This window comes from Anabrus simplex, chromosome 6, assembly GCF_040414725.1.
Source record: "Anabrus simplex isolate iqAnaSimp1 chromosome 6, ASM4041472v1, whole genome shotgun sequence".
In the NCBI taxonomy this organism is placed as follows: Eukaryota; Metazoa; Arthropoda; class Insecta; order Orthoptera; family Tettigoniidae; genus Anabrus; species Anabrus simplex.
The window spans coordinates 300,785,181-300,810,710 of NC_090270.1; the positions used below are offsets into that span (position 1 = coordinate 300,785,181).

General features: G+C 36.6%; 1 protein-coding gene across 1 annotated transcript in view; it reads right to left on the bottom strand.

Annotated features, from left to right (window-relative positions):
- The window catches only part of Dnah3 (dynein heavy chain 3, axonemal), a 912,075-nt gene that overhangs the window by 828,497 nt on the left and 58,048 nt on the right, over positions 1–25,530 (bottom strand). The window contains exons 5-6 of the mRNA XM_068228454.1: positions 17,550–17,688; positions 2,274–2,365 (exon numbers count right to left, since the gene is read on the bottom strand). Of these exons, the coding sequence (XP_068084555.1) occupies positions 2,274–2,365; positions 17,550–17,688 (231 nt within the window). The remainder of the gene's footprint in view (positions 1–2,273; positions 2,366–17,549; positions 17,689–25,530) is intronic.

The window sequence follows — 25,530 nt, forward strand, 5'->3', positions numbered from 1 at the left end:
TATGAACTCTTTAGGTACTTGTCTTTCATTCATCCTGATGGTCCTGACCAGTATCAATTTATGATATCGGAGAACATCTTGGGCTAGCCTGCCTGGTGGCCGTGATTGTTAAGGCATCATATGGAGTGCGGGCATATGATGCTGCTGATAGTGATTTGTCTGTCAGATGGGGATGTTAAACCTAGAAAAGACCCCTTGATGTAATTTGAGAGGGGTAGACTATGTGCCAGCATCAGGTTTCACCCTCTCCCTTCTTACTATCATATAGCACCTCATTCATTTCATCTCATTAACCCATCTGAGGAGGTTGACATCAGGATGACTTCCCATAATACCTCCATGTTTGTTGTGAAAAATGTCAAAGTGTTGGTGTTCCTTAGCTACTGAACAAGAATCCACTCTCATTACATGACCATACCATTTCAATCTTGATCTGATTATGGTATCACATAACGATTCTCTTATTTCAATCTCTTGGCGAATCCTCACATTTTTTTGAACCTTATCTCTCCTGGTTTTATGTAGTACTGTCCAGAGGAATTTCATTTCTGCAGCTTGGAGTCTACTTTCATCTAAATCTTGATAAAGTGTTCGTTTGGTTAGTATTGGAATCTGACTGTCTCAGAGAAGGCTTCTAACCTGATAGTAAAGGACAGCTCCTCTTTGAACTCTGTTTGTGATTTCTGCATTTGATCGGTTATCTTCAGTCGGGACACTACCAAGGTACTCGAAGTGGTTAACTTCTTGCAATTTCTGTCCGTCTACCGTGATATTTGCTCATGACTTTTGTCTGTTGACTGTAATAACAACTGTTTTCTTAAGGCTGATTTTAAGTCCAAATTCCTTAAAATGACGATTCCAAACATTAATCTTTCCTTGAACTTCTTCCTCATTACCTCCCCAAATCACATCATCTGCAAATGCAGATGCCTTGAATGCACTATTCTTGCTGTGCTGTTTCACTCTTTTCATTGTCTCATCCATCACTGTGATAAATAGTAGAGGTGACAAAGTTTGGCTTCGTCATATCTATCAAAATGATGGTGTATTTTACAATCTGATCTATCATCTCATCTCTAAAGAGTAAGCTCCAAGCTTCAACAGCAGTTTATGCGCTTTCAGCTATTTGGCTTACACTAGGCCATTCCGCCACAATATTTTGAGCAGGCATTCTTCCTTCGGTTTTTGGAGATTTCTTATACCAATGAGGGCTATCCTTTCCTTTGAAGTAATGAAGTCATATTCCCGTGAGAATGTTATCTTCAGAAAGACTAACGGAGGCTGAATTATCTTCATCTTAATTACTTTCTGCGCTTTGTGATAATTACAAGTCATGATCACTGTCCTGTACATTCTCCTCCTCTCACGAAGATGTATCTGATGATGGCGATGATGCATGTTGATTAAAAGGGCTTAACAGCTAGGTCATCAGCATCATAGGTGTACTCGTATCTCTGCCAACATTTTCCGCACACAGCAACAGTGTCAACAAATGACTATTACTGTTGAACTAATTATTGGGCGAAAATGAGTTGCAACAAAACACACGTTGGAAGTAGGAGAGTTCCCAAGCTCGTAAAAAGTTAACTCGCTCAGCAGCATCTCCGTCTTTGTCTTGTCTGCATAAATATACCCTGTATGCATCCACAAGGTTTAATAAATGTTAGACAGAATATTTTGCAGGTAAGGTATCACAATTTATCAGAAATTCCCTTCCGTGGAAACAAAGAAAGTTTTATGGAACAGAAGCAGCACATCATGGATTGCAATAAAGTGGACAAAGCAATTGAACATAAAAATAGTGGGCTAATGTTTTGCGGGCTACAATGTGTGGATGAAACTGTAGAGAATGAAAAAGCATGGACAACCTAGTATGTGACCATAATAGTAGTGAATGTGTCATCTACAAAGCTTAAGAAATTTAACAAATCATTTCCTCAAAAGCTTTAAGTATTCCTCAGAACAGAGAGCTAAGAACTTGATTATAATTGCAGTGAGCATGCAAATCATCAACACGTAGTAATGCTCAAAATTTTGGTTTGAAACCGGCAACAACTACAATGAAAAGACTATCAAACTTAAAAATTCCTGGGCACTAATATGTTAAAGGAAGAACCATAATTATACTACACCCGAGTAAATACAATGTACTACATAAAACTTTACTGTGCAGTTACGTGGATATAGAGCTGAATAAGTTGTGAAAAGCTGTCATAAAGCACGCAGAAATTCAAATTTCCAAACAACAGATAGCATATTATTATCAAACTCACCCTCTGTTTATGTAGTATTTCCTTTTTACTAACTTCATAGCTGCAATAAGATAATCCTTAGAATATGGTTCTAGCATATCCTTACATATCCCCTGTAACAAATGGTTCCAGTATATTCTTATGTGTACAATAAGCAAACCAAATGGCAAAAATATAACACATACACAGTACTTAAAATGATTCTAGTGTTGTGATGGGTTACAGAACAAAGGCCCTTGTAACACAAACACTGGCTGGCTAGAGAAGATGCACTTTTTAAGGAAGATAACAAATTAATAAAACACAACGAACAACAAGAGCAACTCATAGCATATAAAGGGCCAAGGCCTGCCCAGATGACTGCTATACAGCCAAATAGTCTGCATACACCGATAAGCCATTAGATTATGTGACCATCTATCTAATACAGTGCCCTGCAGAACTGTAAGCAACATAATTTATAACTTTCACCTCCGTGTTGATGTTTGACTTATATAATAGAAATCAATCGAAGGATGTTCCACCATTCAACACTTAATATAACATATAACATTTATTAAATGAATACTGGATTCAATTCCCTTGGAATCATTATCAGTTCAAAGAAAATCAAAAAATCAAAAGGGTATTAACACACATTCAACATCAAATCTGCCTTTAAACACACTTAAAATGGTTGACATGGGTTATATGTCATAAAAACACGTTCAAATTTAAAGAATGTCCTAGGATCCAGGTCAAAAATAATTGGAGTGCGTTTGCACAATGTTCAACAGAGTTTTAAAACAATATATAAGAATTTAAGTTGAGGAATGCTATGAAGTTCTTATGTTGTTGCTGTGGATATCAAAAACATATGTTAAAAATGTTCATATATTCGTAGTCAAATCATTGATGAAAAATAAAAAATAAAAACATGTATCAAAATTGACGACCTTGTGAAAGTGCCAATGCTAAGACAATTTGCAGTTAAGACAGTATGCCAAGGAGTTGGGGGAACATCCTTAGTGGTTTTGTAACAGCTGCTGTATGTTAAAAATGTCACTGTTGATGTTGTTGTTGAAGGTAAAAGTTAAATAACGGTACGGCCTCGGTTGTATGACACAGTAGTCGCAAGGTGGATGTATGAGGAAAAAGAAGAAATGAGAGCTAATGTGTGTATTTGGAATTTAATTATTGGAGAGTGGTTTGGCAGTACTTACTCCCTTACTCCTTGCTCTTGTTACCCTACCGCTAGAAAAGCTGGAGGTGCACTGCTCTCCCATGTCTGCATGTAGCATTTTGCTGACTTTAAGAGGGGATGGTGACTTGTTTTAGATTTGCTGTGGTGTGGACGGGGGAGCGAGAGAGTGGGGGAGTGATCCGCTGATGTACTGTTCTCTCTGGATACATCTTGAGAATAAGGGGGTGGATGACTTCATAAAGTATGTTTGTTTTCTCGATAGATTCATTCAGATTGTGATTAAAATTAACTTGTTGATCCAAAGGTATATAAAACATTTCTTTGATATTGAACAGAGGTCCCTCTTTCATAAATTCAATTATTTGTAAGTCCTTGTCTATATCAGAAAAATTGTGGTTGGATTCGAGCATATGCATTCCCATGGCAGAATGCCTGTTATGTTTGACTGCATTAATATGTTTGATGTACCTAGTGTTAAAGCTTGCTAACTTGCTAAACAAGACTGGCTCTGTAGCTGTAAATACCTGATTTACCAAACTTACCGGATTTATTCACGTACCCTGGATTGCGGAAATGGGGGAGATTGCTGTTGGTTGTCCTGAACACTATTCTTAACCCGTATTTTTTAAACAAGTTTATTACTTGATATACAGAATCATTGTTGAAGGTGAAAACTGAATAACTGTCCTTCTGCTTCTTTTCTTTAATAAGAATAGATTAGAATGAGCTAAACCATGGGTTTATTTTGAATTTTAGACATTATATCAATGAACCTTCTGTTTTACCCATTAGAATGAGCTAAACCAAAATATTAATCATTAATTAAAATTAATAATGATAACATATATCAGACGACTACCAACATGTTTGAGAGACATAAATTGAATATAGCTTACAAAACTAATAACAATTCTTCCATCTTCTACAACACACATTTAATTAACCCAAGCTTAAGTGCAATAACTGTGATGCAACATATGTTGGTCAAACAGGCAGAAGCTTCAAAATGCATTATTTAGAGCATGTTAACACTAAAAAACAGAATTGGTTTTCTGCCATGGGTCAACATATTTTTGATTCCAACCATCAGTTCACATCTATTAGCCAAGAAAGACAAAGGTACTCTGCTCAATATTCTCGAAAATAGTTTCATTCATTTAGAACAATATTTTAATCCTAATTAGAACCTAAATACATTTCTGAAAAGCCTAACATTTTATTTAATGTAAACATTCCTGCCTATAAAAAACATACATTTAGTACAAACAGAAGTTTTGTGGATTAGTGGTAAAATGTCAGCCTCTGAATTTCAAGATCATGGGTTAAACCTAGTAGAGGTAGCTGGATTTCTGAAGGGCAGAGATTAGTCTATTCAGCACTCCATGTCATATGATGCCAGCATGCAAAAGATCTCTGGTGACACATTTGCTGGTTACTCAAAAAATTAAAAATTCAGCCAAAGATTACTGAACAAAGATCCATCTGCCATCTGGAAGAGTAAAATGGAACATCTAAATTGATATGCTGACAAGTCAAAATGCATGCACACATTAGCTTAATAATTTAATTTTGTTTGGCTATCTATAGCCGAGTGCAGCCCTTGTAAGGCAGACCCTCCAATGAGGGTGGGCAGCATATGCCATGTGTAGGTAACAGCGTGTTATTGTGGTGGAGAATAGTGTTATGTGGCATACCGACAATCGAAGAAGTGGGCAATCAAACAACTGAAGTCACTATACCGCAGCCCAAGTCTTTGACTGTCAGCGCGGCCACCAAAGAGATAAGAGGCGCCTCACCAGCGCAGATTCACGCCAACTACAGAGGAAAGGGCCTTCACAAAACACAAACAACAGAATAAGGTAGCGATGGAATCTGGGCAAGGCCAATAGGTCAACGACCATAACAGAGGGTGGAAGGAATAAGGTCAGAGCAATTCACTATAATAACACTCTCTGTCACACTTAAAGACCAAAATTTAATATAATATCAGAAAGAAAATAAGTCGGGTGGTGGTGCAATATAAATATATAAAGTAAATTGAAAACAATTAAGTTTTTAAAAAAAAGGAAAATTAATGACATGACTCATCTTCAAAATTACTACCAAGCGTGGTCACCAAGCTAGAATACCAACAATTTCAAACAAATTTAAAGGTTCAGTAATATTTTCCAGATGGAATTAACTTCAGTTTGACTTAGAGGTTCATTACAATTTACTGTTCGAGCTCGAACCCATCTTCCCTTAAAAGAAGGTATAATAATAATTTTCCAAGTCATTCATATCTTAGGTGCACTCGTCTGAGTACGCACGCATCCCAATAAAATTACCCAAACAATTTACCAAATTGTTTTTTGAACAATTAAAAGCCAACAGGCATTCATTCAATTAAAAATGATTACATAGTTTGAGATCCCTCAGTGAACACGGAAGTGTTTTAAATGAAAACATCTATCCGCATCCCCCAACAGAACAACAATGTCCACGAGTAACAAAGGTAGGCTAAAATTAAATCGAGAAAGAGAAACAAAAAGATTGAAAGAAAAACCATTATAAGGTAACACAATAATATTAAATCAATTAAACTCATCTCGTAACCCAGTTCATCACACCAATGGCATAAGTTGACCACACAACAACAAATGTCAACACATTTCAAGTATTGTTACAACACTGACTATGCCGCGATAATGCAAAACTAATCAAACCATCATTAAAAAAAAGACGGAAGCATACTCCAACAATGCAATTAAATGGAGTATAGCTTTAGAACAGTAACTATTAATCAAAATTTAAAGAAAGGAAAATTTAATAAAAATAATAATTCATCATCATCATCATCATTTCCCTTTATCCAGCTGTAGCCGGGTAGGGGCAAATTACTTTCTTCGGTCTTTCCACCACTCTCTTCCAACACTGTGTCCCAGTCCAGGTTTCTTTCTATAATGCTGTGTTGGATGGTATCCTTCCATCTCAATCGTGGTCGTCCACGGCCTCTCCTTCCTTGGAATTGCATTTCCATCACTTTTTTGGCATTCTTTTGTCGCTCATTTGCTTTATGTGCCCAAACCATCTTAGTCGGCTCTTCTCTATTCTATCATTCAATTTTTCCACTCCAATTTCTTCCCGGATTTTCTCATTCCTTATTTTATCTCTTCTACTCTTCTGTATCATACTCCTCAAGAACTTCATTTCAGCTGCCTGTATTCGACTCTCATCCTTCTTTGTCATTGTCCAAGTTTTTGCTCCGTAAGTTGTTATGGGTACGTAATACATCTTGTACTGTGGCTACTCCAACCACTACTCTTATACCTTTATATCTTCCACACAATATAAATAACATTTGTTTGAGCGCCAGTTGCTTTAAAAAAAAAAATTGGTAGAGCATACCTCTTATATCAATGATCTCAAGGCGTGAGGTGATAAACTCACATACCTGGCAATATACAGGGATATGGATCAGGACAATATTAAATTACTGTTGCATTTCCACAATTGAGGATTGTACATGGAACTGGAATCACTTATTATAATTAAAATAAAACTGAGTTTATGACTATAATTTACATCACAATGAACAAGCATTGACTTCTTTTAATATAACAAAATATATATAGTGAGATTTGTGGTAATATTAAAAAGAAAATTTAATCTAAACAAAAAAAGCTATTGGCATAAACTTGAAGTGAGATGTGATATCGCCGCTGATTACATTTTTCTTCATGTTATGAATGCATAACATGTCTGATGCTTTAATTGCCTGATGTCTGCATACACCGCTGTTGAACTTGAAATTCTTGGGAAAACCTATGAGCTGAAGTCAGGAGCCGTCTGCTGTTATCTTCTTATATAACAAGGAGTTGGCCTACATACCATGTACGCATGTAGGGAGCTCCAATGTAATTACGTCCACTCAATATATTATAAGAAATTGGAAAATATTATTGAAACATCTTGTGAAGTCCATCCTCACAAGAAGATGATGTTTCTTTATCAGCATAGTACCGTTCTCTGCTCGGATACAACCAACACTTGTAGACCTCCTCGATTATTACTTCTTCAAACACAACTCTTAGCTCTGACCCTCACTCTAAGACCACTTCTTCCATTTGATACATCTGGCTGATACATATGATATGATACCTCTCACCACCGTTGCATCGACTTTTATAACCTCGCGATGACGACTCATCTCCCTACTCTTTGTTCATCCCTTCCAGCTCAACATACAGTAGCTGGTGAATACTGACACTTGGTCGCAATCACGTGCCCACGCACTGATGTCATCAGTCATGTGTCGTCTAAGCGTGCCCAAGCGGATTACAGAAGACTATATCGCATGCGTCACCGGGAAACCTCCTTGCACATAACATTCTCAGTTAAACATAGCCTCAATTGCAAAATACTATGCCAGCTCATCTAGCCAGAGTTACAAGCCACAGAATGACTATATCAAACCAACAAATCTCACTTACTAATATACAGCATAATTACAAACATATTCACTTAACCTATGATTAAATACAATAATATGCGTGATACCTAAATTATTACAGTCTAAATGATGAGAAACAGAATATAAAATCTAATGAATCGGGTTAATAATGATAATAATAATAATAATAATAATAATAATAATAATAATAATAATAATAATAATAATAATAATAATAATAATAATAAATACTGAATGGAATCTGTAACCCTGTTGTACGGTTACAGAACACCTCCCTCATGAAATAATCGATTAAATGAATTGATTGATTCATGAAATATATACATAATCACCTGAAATCGAGTACACCATAGATATATGTATAAAAATGCCCTTTACAAATTGGGTACATAGTATCATCCATCTGGATGTTCGTTGTTACACATATAAAACATTGATCAATTATCATTTTCACTTTGATTATACAGTATTATTTACATACAGAGATTACATTTCTTTCTCACTTCTGTCGTTTCAAACGTTCATTTAGTGTCCAAAAGTAATTCTCGAAGACATTTCATTATATACAATTTCTTCAAGCACTGGAGTTTATTGCACTGCCGTGCTTCAATTATTATCACAACACACGCTAATTTCACTGAAGTCCTGTTCGCAATGCCAGCTTCATAAAACATGGTGAATTAACATAGTAATGAGAATTAATCAACAAACTCACATGATATATTTCTTAAGATTTCTTATATTGTATGTGCCTACGATCTTTCCTTCCTTGTCTTCTAATGAATAAGCACATTTCCCAATCCGTTTCACTACGGTGAAGTATCCCTGATATAACAAGAAAAACTTAGAAAATTGACCAGCTTCTGCTGATGACGGGAGTGGCACTCTGAGTAAAACCTTGTCACCAAGCTCAAATTCATCCAATGTAGTCTTCTTCTGCTGGCGAATTCGTTTATCTCCTGCTTTCTTTAAATTCTCCCTAGCCAGCTGGATATAAAAATCCTTAGTTTTCTCCTCTCCCAAGTCCAAGCCTAACATACTCGCAATTTCATCAGTAGGCTTCCTGCCGTGATGAATTTCATAGGGCGTAAATCCAGTGGACTCGTGCAACGTGATGTTACACCAACGTTCGACATTACTCAACTGTGAAAACCACGAGTTGTGTTTGTCATGCACACATGCCCTAAATATACGTCCTATTTCACGCATCGTTCTTTCAACCATATTGCTTTGCGGGCAACGTACCGATGAAAATATAGTTTTGATCCCCAGTTCATTTAGTTTGGTATTCCAGATCTTCGAAAATAAACTGGCTGCCATGATCAGATAATATTCTGAGGGGACATCCGAACTCAGGAATATATCTGTCCACGACCTGTTTGAGACAACCCCTCCCTGTAGCTTTCCTCAATGGGTACATCTTGACATATTTGCTGAAGGCATCAATCAAGACAAAAACAAATTGGTAACCATATATGGATTTAACTAACGGTCCAAACAGATCAACACTAATAAGCTTCCCGGGTCTGTCAACAATAACAGTCTGCCTGGGCCCCTCTAGAAGTCTAGTCGGGTGCTTAGAGCATTGGCAGAGATCACACGTAGCGAGTATTTTCCACACGTGCCTTCCCATATTCCTCCACACAAAGTTACCCTGAATAGCATATAAGACCTTATTTGCTCCAAAATGACCCAGCTCCTTATGATAAAACCAAATCATATCCTCTTGCAGGGCTTTAGGTACACATACTTTGAACTGCCCAAAATAACATTTCCTAGTGAGAAAACCATTACATAACTTATACGTAAGTTTACCGTTCACAAGAACAGCACCTGGTTCCTTATCTCTAAGCGAGGTCAACAGTCCCGCCAACTCCTCTTCTCTTTCCTGCTCGGACAACAGATAACGAAGTCTATCTCTTTCTGCAGTATTATCAGTCATCGAGCCAATACAAATCAAAATACCTTCTTTCACCTTTAAAGAGACAGTATTTTCCTCCTTAGGGAGATACCTGCTAAGAAAGTCAGCCATCACATTATCTTTCCCTTTAATATGACGTATCTTAAAATCATATTCACTTATGGCTAAAATCCAACGAGTCATACAATTACTAGTTAGTTTGTAAGTATTTAAGAATACCAAGGCCTGATGGTCAGTCCATATCTCAAATGTATTACCTAAAACATACATTCTAAACTTACTTAATGAACACATGATTGCAAGAAATTCAATCTCAGTGATCGTATATCTCTTTTCTGCCATACTGAGCCCACGACTTGCCAAGGAAACAATGCCTAAATTGCCATTATCATCTCTCTGACATAAACATCCACTAACTCCCTTCTCTGAACCATCAGTCATGAGAATAAATTCACAATCTGGCACTGGATATCTCAACATAACTGCTTCATTAAATCCATCCTTTAACTTCTGGAAAGCCTCATCATGTTCTTTCCATCACTTCCACTTCGCACCTCCTTTCAATAGCTCATGAAACGGCTCTAACAGCGCAGAATATTTACCCACAAAACGTCGAAAGTAATTACACATTCCCAGAAAAGATTTCAATTGTTTAACATTACGTGGAGTAGGAGTGTTGTTTATCTTGTATAATCTCGTCTGTTCCGGTTTTATCCCCTGTTCAGATACAGTGTGTCCCAAAAATGCAATCTGTTGTGAACACAATGTAGATTTACTCAGTTTTAATGTAAATCCCCCTTCCCTGATTTTATGTAGAACAATCTGTAAGTGTTTCATGTGTTCCTCAAACGTGTGGAATGCTATAACAATGTCGTCTATGTACATGGTCACAAAACTATCCGTATCTCTCCCTAATACTTTACTCATGGCCCTAATTAATGCTGCAGATGAAGTACGGGTCCCGAAAGGCACCCTGGCGAACTGATACAAGCAATTCTTGTATGCAAAAGCCATAAGTGGACGGTCGCTTTCTCTAAGTGGAATCTGCCAGAAAGATGACGACAAATCAAAAGTAGAAAACCATTTTCTACCTTCAAAACATTGAATAAGTTCCTCTACTGTCTCCGCCCTTTGTTGATCGGCTTCAATTCTCATATTCATTAATCTGCCATCAACGCACAATCTTACCGTGTTATCCTTCTTAGGTATAATAACAAGTGGATTCAAATTAGGACTACATGATGGTTCAATTATATTATAATCTAGCATAATGTCAATCTGCTCTTCAACAGCGCTAGCGTATTTTAACGGAATAGGATATTTCGGTCCTACAAAAGTTGAGTTATCAAGAACATTAAATTTGTGTTCGTAAAGATGTGTTCTACCAGGCCGATCACTAAAAACATCACAATGTGATATCAACAATTCACACAATTCATCCTTCTGACTTTCCGCTAAATTACATTTCTCCACTGTCTCACACAATTCATCTCTAGAATCTCTCTGTATAGACACATGGCAGACATCAATATTTTTCTTAATATTAGGAATTTCACAAGACCCTTCCGTACTAGAACACACTTTATTCGCACTAATTTCTGACAAAACATCATATGGTAACCTGACTTCCTTGCTACTCTTTCCCCAAATAAGACTGACATTACACAGATCATAATTTAATTTAGCCTTGTGACACGTTAACCAGTCGGTACCTAAAATAACGGCATAAACTAAATTAGGCACAACTAAGCATGGTTGGAAAATACATTCTCCACTTATGTTAAAGGGGACAGCTATTTGTTTATTCAACCTTTGAGACTTGTTTCCAACAGCTGTTATGATGAACGTATTCCTCACTGGAATTTCTGCTACATCATACAGTACTTCTCTCTCAAAACTTCCTCGTACAGCTGGAATTTACACATGACTTCTCACTACCAGAGTCCAACAAAATCTTAACTTTTCTGCCCCATATCAGCAGTTCAATCGTCGGTGTAACAGTAATACTACTTAAATTATCCTCATTACATAATATAAGATCGTTTAACAAATCTTGCCTTATATCTAAATTTAAATTACACTTATAAAATTTACTGTCTACGATTAAGTCGCCACTTAAAACATTTGAATTATTGCTACTTAGGTCACAATCATGTTCACTTACAACTATAGGCTGGTCGACATTAACATACTTATCTACCTTATACGTGAACTCACCATTTACGGACTGTCTCGGTGACCTGTTTATACAGCCCGTTGCGCGTTTAAATTACTTGGTTCGGTTACGACTTGTTGGTTACACACCTCAGTCGGCCTCCCCTGTTGCCTATTACCTCTAGCTTCAATATTATTATTATGGCCTGTATTCTCCCGCCTCCCAGCTTCTGGTTGATTTCCATAATCACGCCTCCCAGTCCTGAAATGTTCCGAACTATTTTGATAATTTCTCTCCCTGTGGAAATTATTATTAGGTCTCTCCTGATATTCTCTTCTGTAGTTACGATTATTCATAGGCCTGTCCTGATAATTAGATTGTTTACCCCATCCTTCTACATTCCTATTTAGTGTCCTACTATTATTCAAGCTACTACCTAAAGCATCAAAACTTTCCAACAAAATCTCTATTTCCTTAATAGTCTCCACTCTTTGCATACAAACAGCTTCACTTATTCTATCGGGATAGTGCTTAGCCATAAGTCTAACTATATCAGCCTCAGGTCCAATACATTCTAAATTTCTCCACACCAAAACATGAGCCAAAAAATTATACCTGCCAAACATTACTCTCTCTCTCTCTCTCTACTCTGAACACCTTCACTCCAAAATTTAGCCATGAATTTCTCCTTAAATTCAGTTAGACTAGACATCGAGCTTTTATATACTTGAAACCAAGACTTGGTCTCTCCTACGAAAGCATTAGCTAAGATCTCCAATACAGTTTCCTAGCTAATAATATTGTCTCTTAATTGAACAGCAAATTTCTTCTCTACTACTCTCATAAATTCCATCGGGTTGAATTCTTTCCCAGAAAACTTAGGTAAATCATGATCTCTAGTGATTAAACCATTATTTACAATTATTTCACGTACATTTCTACTATCACGCACTTCTTGCTGGAGTACTCTCTGGCAACTCAGAAATTTTTCTTCCACTGTTTCCTCAGCCTTTTCTTGAATTTTTCTTAATTCCTCCTGCAACTTTTCTTCCGATTCTCTCACCTTCTGTGATAATGATTTATGTTCACTCTCTAGATCACCTACTTCTCCAAGTTTTCTTTCCACATGTTCTACCCTACTAATACATTTCCTAGTTTCTTGCCCCACTGTATTGGTTACATTTTCAAACCTTTCTTCCACCAACTCATTGATTTCCCCCTTTTTAGAATCGATCTTGGCGCCTAATTCATCAATCTTATGCCCTTGTTTGATGCATGTCTCACTAACTTGCTCGATTTCAGTATGGAGATTGCTCCCACCCAATTCCATCTCAGCTCTGATGTCACTACACTCCCTATTTACCTTACTTTCTAAATTATTAATTTGCTTACTTATTTCTAACACCTTATGATCTATCTTATTACTAACATCATCCATCTTCTTATTAATACTAATACCCTGAGCTTCAATTTTCTCACTAATGACCGCTTCAATTTTCTCACTCATAATATTATTCTGAGATTCAATTTTATCACTAATAACCATTTCAATTTTCTCACTCATAATATTATTCTGAGATTAAATTTTTTCACTAATAATCGTTTCAATTTTCTCACTCATAATATTATTCTGCTCAGTCATTTTGGACATCAGCAAATTAAATAAACCAAGGTCAATCACCCCTTTACTTTGATCTTGCGTGACAGCGTTTTCCTCAGTTTCTACTATTTTCTGACTTTCAGCAGGTCCCAACTTAGTCACCAACTTCCTATTTATGTTACCACCTTGGATTTCCTTGGACACAACAACCTCAGCCTCATCACCTGACTGCATATTGCTATCCTTGTCCATCTTCGGTTTCCTACTAATTTTTCACGATCTCAAAGCTATTTCCCCTTGCACTTCCTTTGACATTACCCCTTAAATACAAACTTCAACAAAATGACCTTCCTAACATTACTCGGTGAATTTAACATGTGCGTATTTATTAAAAGAACTGATCCATGTATAATGCCATTCAGAATCACTTTTTTTGAACCTTTCGAGTCCCACATTGCAGGCGACACGTTGTGGCTACTCCAACCACTACTCTTATACCTTCATATCTTCCACACAATATAAATAACATTTGTTTGAGCGCCAGTTGCTTTAAAAAAAAAAATTGGTAGAGCATACCTCTTATATCAATGATCTCAAGGCGTGAGGTGATAAACTCACATACCTGGCAATATACAGGGATATGGGTCAGGACAATATTAAATTACTGTTGCATTTCCACAATTGAGGATTGTACATGGAACTGGAATCACTTATTATAATTAAAATAAAACTGAGTTTATGACTATAATTTACGTCACAATGAACAAGCATTGACGTCTTTTAATTTAACAAAATATATATAGTGAGATTTGTGGTAATATTAAAAAGAAAATTTAATCTGAACAGAAAAAGCTATTGGCATAAACTTGAAGTGAGATGTGATATCGCCGCTGATTTTCTTCAAGTTATTTTCAAGTTATGAATGCATAACATGTCTGATGCTTTAATTGCCTGATGTCTGCATACACCGCTGTTGAACTTGAAATTCTTGGGAAAACCTATGAGCTGAAGTCGGGAGCCGTCTGCTGTTATCTTCTTATATAACAAGGAGTTGGCCTACATACCATGTACGCGTGTAGGGAGCTCCAATGTAATTACGTCCACTCAATATATTATAAGAAATTGGAAAATATTATTGAAACATCTTGTGAAGTCCATCCTCACAAGAAGATGATGTTTCTTTATCAGCATAGTACCCGTCTCTGCTCGGATACAACCACCACTTGTAGACCTCCTCGATTATTACTTCTTCAAACACAACTCTTAGCTCTGACCCTCACTCTAAGACCACTTCTTCCATTTGATACATCTGACTGATACATATGATATGATACCTCTCACCACCGTTGCATCGACTTTTATAACCTCGCGATGACGACTCATCTCCCTACTCTCTGTTCATCCCTTCCAGCTCAACATACAGTAGCTGGCGAATACTGACACTTGGTCGCAATCACGTGCCCACGCACTGATGTCATCAGTCATGTGTCGTCTAAGCGTGCCCAAGCGGATTACAGAAGACTATATCGCATGCGTCACCGGGAAACCTCCTTGCACATAACATTCTCAGTTAAACATAGCCTCGATTGCAAAATACTATGCCAGCTCATCTAGCCAGAGTTACAAGCCACAGAATGACTATATCAAACCAACAAATCTCATTTACTAATATACAGCATAATTACAAACATATTCACTTAACCTATGATTAAATACAATAATATGCGTGATACCTAAATTATTACAGTCTAAATGATGAGAAACAGAATATAAAATCTAATGAATCAGGTTAATAATAATAATAATAATAATAATAATAATAATAATAATAATAATAATAATAATAATAATAATAATAATAATAATAAATACTGAATGGAATCTGTAACCCTGTTGTACGGTTACAGGACATAGTATCCTTTGCTTCCGTTGGCATATCTTTGTCCCATAACATGTTTCTTACACTATGATAGAAACAACTTCCAGCTTGCATCCTTTTACTAATCTCAGCATCCAGTCGAGCATTCTCCATTAATTCACTCCCCAGGTATTTAAACGTTTTCACTACTTCCAGGGGCTTGTCTTCAAGTCTAATCTGACCTTTCCCTTCTTTCTCCCCTCTAGTCATAACAAGAGTAAATAATAATTAAGGAAGAAAATTTAATTTTAAAAAGAAAATGGAATTAAATTCAACTCAACCCAAAGCACGCTTCAGTATTCAATTGGGTTCAAAATCAGCAAACGTTACATTAATTTTAAATAGTCATTTGCCTTTATGAGGCTAATGTTACAACAGACTATGCACAATTTACTTGTCACAGCTCCTGTTAAAAAAGCAGGTCATTTTAAAGCCACATGGTTCTCGTGACGTAGAAGTATGTCCTTTCAATGGAAATTATTAGCTCGCCCAAAGAATGACATAACAGCTTGGGCATTGTTAAAACTTGCGGAATTAAATAATTTCAACCACAAAATGTTCACTCAAACTTAATATGGTCGGAAGGCGAATGGTATCTTCAGTCCAGAAAACCTAATTAATATTACATGCCGAGCCAACATTTTGAATTTCGTTCACCATAAGCTTGACAAAGCCATGCTCATCAATCTCGCCGAGACAGTTTATATAACATATAAGGTTGGACTTACCAAGGTGATGAGGCTGTTTCACAATATTAAATAACTTTTAAAACTTACATCCGTGGCGACGTTATACCCATGTACTGTATTACGGTATGCTTCAACGGTGAAAGGAACTGTCACATTAAAACCTTTAAAATAAGAACTGCACACAATAAGTATCAACCACCCACCACTAACAGTAATTTAATTCACCACGAAAGCTCACATTAGGGTGGTTTGAAAACATACACAGAGCGTCTGCTGGCCATTGGAACAGGAGTCCTCTCCCAAGCCATCTTTCCTCAAGCGAAACTGGCCACCAACAACCCGGTACCAGCAGCTTATGCTAGGGCACGCTGTGGAAAACAGTCAACAGTCAAGTGGCATGCTAACCAATACCAACTTCACAACAACAAAGCTCCACGGAATATCCAATGGTGATGGATCAGCCCACCGTTATATTACAATTCATACCAATAAGAACCTCAAATGTACGACAATTAGTTATTGCAGAGTTGTGTTACATTGGGCAAGGTTAAACAATGGATTCCTTTCACCTTTTCTTTTAAATTCCACACGAACAGATTTCCGGTGTAGCGGTAATTCCACATATTCCCCACAATTAGACCGCTACAGTGTGTGAGTTTCAGGGATGTTGGGGACAGCATAAACACCCAGCTCCCAAGCCACTGGAATTAACCAATGAAGGTTAAAATTCCCAACTCGGCCGGGAATCAAACCTGGGACCCTCTGAACTGAAGGCCACTACACTGACCATTCAGCCAACGAGCGGACACACAGTAGCTGAGGCCATACGTTAATGATTATGATCATCGCTCCACTGTTCATGCCCACGATGTAATGGTAAGCTGTCCTAACAGGTCAGAGTTTGAATCCCAGAACTACCAGTGATTTAAGATTAGAAGGAGGGCTGGTATGTGGTTAGACAGGTTCATGCAGATCACCTCGGTTGGAACTGTACTTGAAAAGAGCTGTGCCACAACCAAGGAATACAAGGACACAAGTTTACTTTGTCATTCCACTGAATTCACTGATTCTAAACATTAATAGAGAGGTTTCCTTTTGCAATTTGTAGGCTTCAAGTTCAACTGAACTTTCCAAATCACTTTCTGTTTAACCTTTTCCTCCATTTTCATTATTTCACTCAAAAATGGTTTCCCCGCCATCTGACCTATAATTTCTAGGTTGTTTCTAAACCTCTTCAATAAAGTTTTTGTTGGACTTGAAGTACTGGCTCTCTTAAATTCTTTTATATAATATTCTCTATCCACAATATGACAAATTTAATTACAGCAGACATAGGCTATATTAGATACGAGGAGGAAACTAGCATGTACAGGCCTACCTTTTCACGATAATACGCTATTCTCTGCATGTCCTCTTCTCGCACTGTCTTTGCTTGCTCCTCTTCAGCAATTGCTTTCAAAATGAAGAGTTGATCATCTGGGTGCACTGGGCTGATAGTTTCCTTAAGTTCCAACAATCTATGAGAAAAAAATTACATTACAAAACAACATTCAAATTTTACTCAAATATATACATAGAAATTACAGTAAAACCCCAGTAAAACACTCTTCAAGAGACTACACATTAACTCTGTATTAAGCAGAAGACAACCAAATCTGTACAGTAAAATAGATCATGAAGTTTATAATTTTCATTTCTGTGTTGACGTATAACTTATATACAGTAATAGGAATTAATTGAAGGATGTTCCACCATTCAACACAATATATGATACATAACATTTATTAAATAAAAACCAGTTTCAATTCCCTTGGAATCATCATCAGTTCACAGTAAATAAATAAATCAAAGTACCTTAACATCAATCAACATGAAATCTGCCTTTAAATACATTTAAAATGGTTGACGGGTTATATAACATAAAAACACATTAAAATTTAAAGAACGTCACAGGATCCAGATCACAGTGCACAATTGCAGTGCGTTTGTACAATGTTGAACAGAGCTTAAGATAATATATAAAAACGTGAAGTTGAGAAATACTGTGAGGTTCTTATTTGTTACTGTGGATATAAAAACATGTTAAAAATGTTGAAATATTCATAGTCGAATTGTCGATGAAGGATAAAAACATGTATCAAAATTGACGATCTTGTAAAGTGCCAATGTTAAGACAATTTGCAGTTAAAACGATTGTATTAAGTGTACAGATTATAATTTTGCAGGAAGTGAAATAAAAGTTTTACGGTTTATCAATCACGGGAGGTTCATGTACCTGGCCCAATCTTATGCCTCGTTTCAGAAGGGTTACGAATCTCTTTGAGGGGTCATCAAACCTGTACGTCGGTTCCATCTTTACTGTAACGTGGTACTGACCACTTTCCTCGCTTTTCTTCAGAATCACCCTCTTCTATTCTATTTGGTTCATGACGACCCCTGAGGATCACGAGTGACTTGTTCAGTACGTCTTCTTTCTTCCCAATACCTCTTCATACTCTCACTCCTCCTCTTTCTCTCGGCTTCCGTGATCTGAATCTGGATCCTTGTGTCTGTCCATCTGTGACCTTCCATGAGCTTTTTGTATTTGGACCTATTCTGTACTGTCATCAGTTGATACTTTTCCTTTATGCTAATAGTCTCCCAATCTTCTCTGACTTCCTTCATCCACTTATTTCCAGTTAAGCAGGTTGCATTCCATATCTTCTTCATCAGCCTACTGTCATCCACCCTCTTCATTTCTTTAATCCCGTCTAATTTCTTAAAATGATTGGTGAGGATCTTGTAGTCCCTTATAACCCATTCTTTTTCTAGATGTTTTACAGTCCCCACAGACTGATAGATCTCTCGGTATTTCTCAGGAGTAACAATGTCAGAGCACTTACGAAGAAACTTTTCTACAAAACCAAAAACCCTGTCTCCGGGTAAAAAGGAATGTCCTCTGACAGGAAAGGTGACAACAATCGTGGAAATATTGGCGGGTGCTTTGGTTTGTAGCCAGTAAACTACAGCATGGATAATATGCATGTTCTTGTTTTGGCCTCCACATCCTTCTGCAAACAGTCTGATACAGGTGATAAATTTATCGAAAAGTACCTTATCTAGAAACGAAGTAACAGCTGATGACACCTCGTTTGGCCCTCTTCCAGCCTCAGTCTCATTCCATACATAAAATTTTGGATTCTGAACACTGACATCGGTAACACACAGTGCGTAAAATGATATTTGGTGCAAACAGAACGCTTCACCAATTGATAATTTAGGCAGTAGTTGTACCTGTTGCAAATCAAAGCAGAAGGACATTGTGTCAGCAGGTCATTCCCTCGTAAGTTTATGAAAGCCTGTGAGGAAATTTTATGAGCTCCCTAATCAGCTAATAAACTGTTCTTTTTAACACTATCTTTTTCATATTTAATCTGAAAGAGCATTCGAGCGCAGTAACTACAAGCATCCGTGGATGGTGTCCGAAACCCAATGTTGAACTGTGTACGGAAAATATTCTGGAAGAACCACTTTTTCACTTTCAGGTCCACGGAAACACTCGCATTATACATTTTGTGGAGTCTGATTATGTTTAACTCTGTTGGTAGATAAAGCCTCCGAGTTTTATTTCTGTTGTAATGCAATTCACTTCCTCTTAACTGAGAAATAAACGCAATCAACGTTTCCTTCTTTGCAACAAACAGAGCAGTCTTCCTATTCCAGCCTCTCTTCTCTCGAACACCTTCACCATTCTTAACAACTTTGGATATATTATTAATCCTGGTTTGGCTTATCCCGAACAATTTCTGAAAGAATTTTGAGCAGACCACTTTTGCTTGATCACCAGTATTCACCTGGAAAAGAAGAATAAACGACTAGGATAGCTACGTTCATAAGCTGTATTCCGTTCTTGTCAGTTCAGTTGTACTGTGCAATTATATCAACTTTTTCCTTGCAACAGAATGAAGATGAGAATAAATCCCCCCATTATTTATTGCAATTGACTGTTTACTGACTTACTCAGCTGTTCACCACAAATAATGACGTCCTAATAATAACATGGCATTGTAGCATTTTCTCCCAAAATCTGATTATAAAGAAAAATATAACCTACCTCATACGACACAACAATGGAATTCCGACTGCACTCTCCTGCATATAGCTTTCCAGTTCTTCGTGGTTTCAGAGATGTAACTTTTACGATATGGCTCACTCGGCGATCTTGTTCCACTTTGTTTGATACGCTCTAAACTATATATTTTGCTTTCGCTAGGTAGAATACTGAGATGCTCCCACACTCGAATCTGCCTGCATTGTGATTGCATGGTGCCCCGAAACTAGTTCAATGTGGATCGCGATTAGAATACCTAAAATAAAATGATGTCCATGTAATCATTCACGTTGTTGTACGACTAGCAGTAAATACGGTAAGAAAAACTTATGCAATGTACAAAAACATGCGTAGCAATCTTTCCCACGCAAAAAGCACATCTAACACACTGACATAACCAATTTCAATAATAATGATCATTCGTAACTTACAACAGGAGTACTTACTTACCGAGCTTCTGATCACATTGTCTTTTAGTTTTTGCAACTCTTATTTGCTTTGTACTTCCTTTCGAACACTCTCCTACGGTAAGTAGCCATCCATGGCGATCAAAAGTGAATGGGCATGCAAGCAATACCACACTGTCAAGTACAATATAAAAATAGCGGGAACAGCCAACAAAAGAGCGGGATAAATGCAGGCTGGGAAATATTATCGTGAACATAATACGTTTTGAACCATTCGCCGTGGTGCACATAATACGATTTGTTCCGAATCATGTTTTTCATCACTGAATTCCTATGGGAAAGAATATGAAATGACTCGATCTAACTCAACAGCGTTAAAGAGCATATCCTAATTGGTGGGAAACAGCATCAAAACGTATTCTGACCTCGACTGCATTTAATACATTTTGAAACGATGCTCCTCAATTGTTTTATAATCTCTGCTTTGTTGTTGGCCGATGAACCTTCTGTTATACCCATTAGAATAAGCTATTGTCCTGATGGTATCCAGTTCTTCTTTTACGTTGGGATGAAATAATGGTACATTGAATGCCCTGTGGACCAAGCTATAAAAAAAGGCTTTTTTTTTATGGGAATTGGGTGGGATTGAAAATTGTTTGATAGTATTGTTGGTTTGTGTAGGCTTCCTGTATATGTCATAAGAAAGGAAATATTGATTTTTTGTGACTGTTAAGTCTAGAAAATTTAGAGAACGGTTGGATTCTGTTTCCAATGTGAACTGTATAATGGGATTCAACTTGTTTTTAACTCATCCAGTATGGGTTTGGCTGTTGGTATGTCTTCCATCTAAAATTGTGAAGGTGTCATCGAGAAATCTTGTCCAGAAAAAAAATGTGCTCCATTTTGCTTCAGGTGGTCTAAATAAGCCGGCCCCATGGTATAGGGGTAGCGTGCCTGCCTCTCGCCCGGAGGTCCCGGGTTTGATTCCCAGCCAGGTCAGAGATTTTTCTCTCGACCTGAGGGCTGGTTCAAGGTCCACTCAGCCTACGTGATTAAAATTGAGGAGCTATCTGATGGTAAGATGGCGGCCCCGGTCTGGAAAGCCCAGTATAACGGCCGAGAGGATGCGTCGTGCTGACCAAACAACCCCTCGTAATCTGCAGGCCTTTGGGCTGAGCAGCGGTCGCTGGGCAGGCCAAGGCCCTTTCAAGGGCGTTAAGTGCCGTGGGGGGGGGGGGTCGGTCTAAATAAATGTCTACCATAATGCCCGAGTCAGAGATCCCATTGGAAGGCCATTTGGTTGATATATTATCCTGTTAAAAACAAATAATTATTATTGAACGTAAATTTAACCAAACTAATAAATTCTTCTATTTCAAGTCTAGGTAGAGCTAGGTCTAAAATCAATTATTGGTCTTACTGGGGTGCTTTCTTTATGGATTTTAGGGAGTGCTCTTGCTGTTGAAATCTTGTTCACTGAGTATAAATGAAGTGTTCTTAGGTAAAAAAAAGTTTCAGATTTTGCTGTATTCTTGGGTGGGGTCTTTTTTTATTATTTTGTAATTTCCTTCTAGAAAAAACTAATTAAGAACCAGAAAAAAAAAAAACAATAACTCTACCCAACACCAACAAATCAACCAATTAAAAGAGAAAATAAAAACTAACAATCTCATAGTTCCCACAAGCAGACAAAGGAAATACTACCGTCATCTTAGACAAGGAATGCTATGTCAAAAAAAAAAAAAACACCAACTTTTTTCAAGAAAAAAATTACAGAATAATAATAATAATAATAATAAAAGACCCCACCCAAAGAACACAGCAAAATCTGGAATTTTTACTTAAGAACACTTAATTTATACTCAGCAAACAAGATTCCAATAAATTATTATGAATCCCAAGCTTCCAACAGCAAGGGCACTCCCTAAAATCCATAAAGAAAACACCCCAGTAAGACAAATAATTAATTTTAGACCTAGCCCTACCTAGAAATTAGCACATTTCATCCAAAAATTTCTCAAAAAACACTATGTCCTTCAAGCAAAATCTTCTGTTAAAAATATATTAGAATTTTGTAACAACACCAAAAACCTCTCAATTCAATCTTATCATTCATTAGCATCCTTCGACATCAAGAATATGTACTCGAGTATTCCTTTAGATGAGACCATTTCCATTATACAGAGTAACTTGCAACAGCATAGTAAACTAAGTAGACTTGAAATAAAAGAATTTATTAATTTGGTTATATTTACGTTCAATAATAATTATTTTGTTTTTAACAGGATAATATATCAACAAAACGGCCTTCCAAGGGGATCTCTGGCATCGGGCATTAAGGCAGACATTTATTTAGACCATCTGGAGCAAACACACATCAGCAAAATGGAGCACATTTTCTTCTGGACAAGATTTGTCGTGGCACCTTCACAATTTTAGATGGAAGACGTACCAACAGCCAAACCATACTGAATGAGTTAAACAAGTTGAATCCGCATATACCGTTCACACTGGAAACAGAATCCAACTGTTCTCTAAATTTTCTAGACTTAACAGTCACAAGAAATCAACACTTCCTTTCTTATGACATATACAGGAAGCCAACACAAACCAACAATACTATCAAACAATTTTCAATCTCACCCAATTCCCATTTTAAAAAAGCCACTTTTTATAGCTTGGTCCACAGGGCATTCAACCTAAAAAAAAAAAAAAAAAAGAATTGGATACCATCAGGGCAACAACTTATTCTAATGTGTATAATGGAAGGTTCATCGATCAAATAATATCTAAAATCCAAAATAAACCAAAATCTACTCTTATTAATGAAAGAAGCAGAAGGACAGTTTTCAGTTTTTTACCTTCAACAACGATTCTGCATAGTAAATAACAAACTTGTTTAAAAAATCGGGGTACAAGTAGCGTTCAGAACAACCAACAACAATCTATCTCACTTCCACAATCCTGGTAAATCAGGTATTTACAGATTACAGTCTTGTTTAGCAAGGTATATCAGACTGACAGAGAGAAAGAAGCTTTAACACTAGGTACATCAAACATATTAATGCAGTCAAATATAACAGGCATTCTGCCATGGGAATACATATGCAAGAATTCAATCACAATTTGTCTGATATAGACAAGGACTTACAAATTATTTAAATTATGGAAAAAAAGACCTCTGCTCAATATCCTGGAAATGTTTTATATATCGTTGGATCAACGAGTCAATTTTAATCACAATCTGAATGAATCCATCAAGAAAACATACTTAACGAGGCCATCCACCCCCTTATTCTCAAGACGTATCTAGGCAGAACAGCGCAACAACGGATCACTCTCCCCCATCCCCTGCACACCACAGCCAATCCAAAACAAGTAACCGCCCACCCCCTTCTCAAAGCCAGCAATAAGCTCCACGCAGACACAGACGAGCAGTGCACCTCCTACTTTTCTAGCAGCAGGTTAACAAGAGCAAGGAATAAGGGAGTAAGTACTATCAAACCACTTTCCAATAATTAAATCCGAATACACACATTAGTTCTCATTTCTTTTTCTTCTTCTTCCTCAGACATCCGCCTAATATGATAATGTGTTCCATACAACCAAGGCCATCCATCACTCAACTTTTACTTCAACAACAACAGCAACATTTTCAACAAAAAAAGATGCTGTTATAAAACACTAAGGATGTTCCCCCTACTCCTCAGCTAATCGTTTTAACTGCAAATTGTCTTAACATTGGCACTATTACAGGATCGTCAATTTTGATGCATGTTTTTATACTTCATCGACGATTCGACTATGAATATTTGAACATTTTAAACATATGTTTTTATATCTACAGTAACAAATAAGAACCTCACAGTATTCCTCAACTTCAAGTTTTTATATATTATCTTAAGCTCTGTTCAACACTGTACAAACGCACTGCAATTATCTGTGATCTGGATCCTATGACGTTCTTTAAATTTTAATGTGTTTTTATGTTATATAACCGATGTCAACCATTTTAAATGTATTTAAAGGCAGATTTCATGTTGATTGTTGTTAAGGTCCTTTGATTTATTTATTTACTGTGAACAGATGATGATTCCAAAGGAACTGAAACTGGTTTTCATTTAATAAATGTTATGTATCATATATTGTGTTGAATGGTGGAACATCCCTCAATTAATTCCCAGTAAAACAGATGCAAAACATGTTTAATATACTTTAGCATTTTTTGGTAATATTGCATACATAATATTTTAAGAGCTACAGTAGATGTACTGAATGGCAAGATATTTTACAGTATTTACGTTTTACAACACTAGGCCTATTAAAGAAACAGCCCTATTATACGTAGGGAATTAATCAAAATCTGCCTCGTACACTGTGATAGAAAAAGAATAACTATTACACTATCTCCCAGTTTATACCCTTCGGAAGATGCTAATTGAATTAAAGATAGATAGATAGATAGATAGATAGATAGATAAATAGATAGATAGATAGATAGATATGATTTATTTTAACTGGCAAAGTTAGGGACAAGTGTCCCTGTCTTACACTTAACCAGTGAAATACATAATTAACATAATATTATATAACATACTGAATAAATGAAAAAAAAGAGACTGAAACAAATTACTACGGTACTATGCTATCCTGCTGTACATAAAAATAACTATTATAATACACAATATAAATTAACATTTTGCTTCCTGCGAAGAAATTAACATACAACAAAGAACGAATTACAATTTCAGTAATAATAATAATAATAATAATAATAATAATAATAATAATAATAATAATATAGATAAACCTACTAATATTTACAACTAATTTGTCCAATTCCAGAAATAAATCACATTGAC